Genomic DNA, 3888 nt, shown 5'->3' with positions numbered 1-3888 from the left:
AGGCCCTACAGCGCCTCATGGAGCTACAAACCCTCGTGGGCCTACAGCTCCTCATTGCCCTACATCCCTTCAAGGCCCTACAGCTCCTCATGGGCCTAGGGCCCTCACAGGGAGCGGAGGGGCAGCGCTGAGCACGGCTCACTCTCACCAGGACAGGCCCCAGTGGAGCGGCCTGGACATGTCAGGGGAGGGCCGGGCCGGTGAGGGAAAGGAGATGAAGGTGATACAGGGCCTGGAGCAGCTCCCCTGTGAGGAAAGGCTGAGCGACCTGGGTCTGTTCAGCCTTGAGAAAAGAAGGCTGAGGGGGGATCTTATTAATGTTGATAAAGATCTTAAGTGTGGGAGGCAAAGGGACATGGCCAACTTCTTTTCAGCAGTCTGAGAAGAGGACAAGGGGAGACAGCCACAGACTGTCATAGGCTTAAGGATAGAATCTTGAAAGTAAAAGGGGGAAATAAAGTAGATGCCTCAGCAACTCACTCGCAGAGGCCAGTTTTTGCCACAAAGGAGGAGTGGCTTTAAGCTAAAAAAGAGGAAAGTCTGGTTCAATGCATGGCATCATTCACCAGAGGGCGGTGAGGTCCCGGCACAGAGAAGCACCGTGGGGCTGTGGCGCTGCCGGGCTCCACGCTCGGGCTGAGAGGGTCCTGCTCCCCGTGTAGGACCAGCGCTCCCAGAAGGGGTGTGCGCGGCAGTGCCTCCAGCGGTCCCGCACCCACCGCCACAGCCTGGAGCAGCACTCCTGCAGGCACTGCCCAGCCGGGCACAGCCCCTGGGACACCCGCGGATGAGTCGTGCCCGTGGGCCCCCAGTGGGACCCTGTTGGGTTGGTCCTGCCTGGACCCGCCGCAACGGTCCTGTCTGGATCCACGGGGATGTGTCTGCGAGGATCCGTAGGGCTGATCCTGCTCGGCTCCATCAGGACGCTCTGGTCCAGCTCCTTTGGGGCGTTCCCATCCAGTTCCTCCTGGATGCGCCCATCTGTGTCCATGTTCATGTCTGCATCCGTGTCCATATCCGAGCCCACATCTGTGTCCGTGTCCGCCTCCACCAGCTGCCACCTCCAAGTGCCAAGGACGTCCACCCGGATGCGCAAATGGATCCTGGGCTCGGGCTCCTGGGCTGCGGGCTCCTGGGGGGTCCCGACCGCCCCCCACCGCTCCAGCAGTGCCCGCAGCAGTTGGCAGCGGCGCTCGATGGCTGCGTGGTTTTCACAGCTGGCGCAGAGCAGCTCCTGGATGAGCTCCATGTGGGTGCTGTTGGGTGGGGGGACCCTGTGGGTCTGTGTGCCCCATCCCTGGGGGAGCTCTGCTCACTTGGCCCCGGGGAACAGACGGGGCCGGAGGCTGCTGACAGGGGAGCCGGGGGCTCGGGGCTGGGGCACAGGGCCAGCTCTGGCTCTGGCTAGGTAGCAGTGGAGGTTTCCAAAGGGCCACGGCTCCACCACCCGCAGCACAGCTGGACCCGTCCTCAGCCGCGCGGCGCTGGGGCCCTCAGCAGCTCAGCACCGCGCACTGGGATCGGGGCAGCACGGCAGGTTGCAGCTGCCCCACAGCCCGGGGCCCACGCGCTCCCATGTCCCGCCAGGCCCGGCACGCAGCGCTGCAGCACACATGGTATTGACCTGCTGACACTCGGGCTTTAATGGCAGAAATAAGGAGAGCGGACAAGCTGTGACCATGAGGCACAGCCTCACTCAGGCACACACACGGAGCTGCCCCGTTCTACACCGCACCGGCCCCGGGACACACATCTACATCCAACCCCTCCTTGGATTCTGCCGCTGCCCTTCCCCTGCACACCCCCATGGCTTCGCAGAGCTCTAAGTTACTCAAACTCCCCATCTCCCCACCCCCTTTTCTCCCCATGTCCCCCCTCCCCACAAACAGAGATGTTCCCTTCCCCACCACGCTCCCCGTCCCCTTACAGAGCCACTGGGACGGGGTCCCCCTCTCTGTTCCCCAATCCCCACCAGCTGCAGTTGGAGCAGTGCAGGGAGTGCAGAGCCCACCCAGGGCTGTGCCCCAGCCCCATCTCCTGGTGGTCTCGACCCTGCTGCCCACCCAGACCCTTTAGAAGCTCACAGTTGTGTCTGCTCTCCGTCCCCTTAGAGCGCAGATGGATGAGGGGTCTGCCATTGGCACTCGCAATGTTGGTGACCTGGAAGACTTCAAAGGGTGGGATGAGGACTTCCTCCACTTGAGGGAAAAAGGAGAACTGCTTGATGGGGACACCATAGCAGGTCTCCATCACGAAGAAGGTGTCCCAGCCAGACTTCTCCACGACATCCTTCCTTAGGTAGGAGGAGGTGAACTGGCCGAAGCGCACAGCTTTGCCTTTGTGGGCTGTGAAGCGGATGCCCCTGACGCCGCGATAGACGTGGTAGCAGCGGCAGGGCTGGGATTTGCGCAGGGCACGCAGCGCCTCGGTCAGTAGGAAGTGCAGCGCCTTGAAGGGGTATGAGTGGAGGTAGTGCTGGTGGGAGCGCCCGCCCTGACGTGTGGCTGCGTTGAACTGCTTGTACAGGTTGCCTGCAGCTGTGTACGCCAGCACGGCGATGGCCTGCTCCCGTCTCAGCAGTGGGGGGTGAGCGAGGTGGCCCCAGCGTTTCTGACATTCTGCAGCTGCCTTTCTCCAGACCAAACAATAGACGTTGTTCCTGGCCAACTCAGCACAGTTCAGCTTCCGTAGCTTAGCCTCCATCACGTGTCTGCAGCCCTCATACTGGTCATCAAAGGAGAGCGGGGCCATGTCCATCAGCACCGTGGTGGGGCAGAGGTTTGGCTCGTGCAGGGCGCTGCTGGTGGCCGACGTGCTGAGCAAGGTGCCGGCCAGCAGCACCCAGCGCAGGGCGAGGTGCTCCATGGGTGGGAGCCGGCTGCGGGGAGCGGCTGCAGGGGCTGCAGGGAGAAGCACAGCAGATGCAGCGGGCTTCCCCCAAAGCCCACCTGCACCCACCCTGACACCAGAGGAAAGCACCCCCGGTCTGTGTCCCCATTCGGGGCCACCGCGCTCTTCCCCACCCGGCTGCCCCCAGCCTCCAGCCCATGGCTGCCATTCCGTGCTGCAGAGAAGAAGGTTCCCAGCGCAGCCCCTGCAGCCGCTGTTGTGCAGCATCTGAGCCAGGAGCAGCCCTGGAGCTGCGGCACGGTCTTGTTACCTTTGCTGTGTTTCAGGCAGGACCCACGGTGCGACGCTGCTGCAGGACACCCGGAGCCGGCTGCTCTGCCTTTATAGAGCAACCCCAGCCTGCGTGCCCTGCGTCACTCATGTGCCAGCACCCCAAAACTGCCCGTTTGTGGCCAAGTGGTTGCAATGGCTTCCACCAGGAAATGTCCATTTTTGGCCATCCCTCGCCTTGGGGCGCGTGTGGGGCCCGGTCACTCGGGTGCTGAGATGAGCTGCGCTGGCTCTGCAGCTGCAGTGCAGAGGGGCTCCCAGGAGCTGGTGTGAGTGTGAGCTGGGCTGGGATGGAGCTAAAGGTTCCTAGGAGCTGTAGGGTGCTGTGTTCTGTGTTTGGGATGAGCAGTGCTTCCAACACGCTAAGGATTGTTGTGCCTGTGGGGAGCCTGGGCTGCGCCATGAGCTGCAGGGGACAGAGCCAGGCCAGCTGCTCCAAAGGCCCAAGGGATATCCCAGAGCACAGGGCACGGTGCTGAGCAGTGAGCTGGGGAGTGGGCCCTGGGGGGCTGCTGCTGCTCAGGGACAGGCTGGGCACCAGTCAGGAACTACCGAGCCATTGCCTTGGGCATCCCTTTCCTTATTCTCTTCTGCTTTTCTTTCCTATCTTGCTCATCAAACTGTCCCTCTCCCAACAGACAAGTTCTTTCAGCTTTATCAGTATCAACGCTCTCCCCTATCTCCTGGTGGGGCAGCGAGCAAACAGCC

At 62.6% G+C, this 3888-nt stretch overlaps 1 protein-coding gene across 1 annotated transcript; it reads right to left on the bottom strand.

Annotated features, from left to right (window-relative positions):
* Nucleotides 1–1374: 1374 nt before the first annotated feature.
* LOC110390544 (NAD(P)(+)--arginine ADP-ribosyltransferase 2-like) lies at nucleotides 1375–3481 on the bottom strand. Its single transcript, XM_021381930.1, has 2 exons — nucleotides 3161–3481; nucleotides 1375–2900 (listed from the first exon to the last, which is right to left on the bottom strand). Exon 2 carries the CDS (start codon nucleotides 2863–2865, stop codon nucleotides 1924–1926), a length of 942 nt encoding a protein of 313 aa, XP_021237605.1. The 5' UTR covers nucleotides 2866–2900; nucleotides 3161–3481; the 3' UTR covers nucleotides 1375–1923.
* Between the last annotated feature and the right edge of the window lie 407 nt (nucleotides 3482–3888).

The sequence above is a fragment of the Numida meleagris genome, unplaced genomic scaffold, assembly GCF_002078875.1.
Source record: "Numida meleagris isolate 19003 breed g44 Domestic line unplaced genomic scaffold, NumMel1.0 unplaced_Scaffold1288, whole genome shotgun sequence".
Classification (NCBI taxonomy): Eukaryota; Metazoa; Chordata; class Aves; order Galliformes; family Numididae; genus Numida; species Numida meleagris.
Note: the sequence above shows the minus strand (reverse complement) of the source record. Positions and strands in the feature narration are given on the sequence as shown.

What these genes read in the sequence shown, in the direction of transcription:
- LOC110390544 (XM_021381930.1), bottom strand. Translation starts at nt 2,865, where the DNA reads ATGGAGCACCTCGCCCTGCGCTGGGTGCTGCTGGCCGGCACCTTGCTC.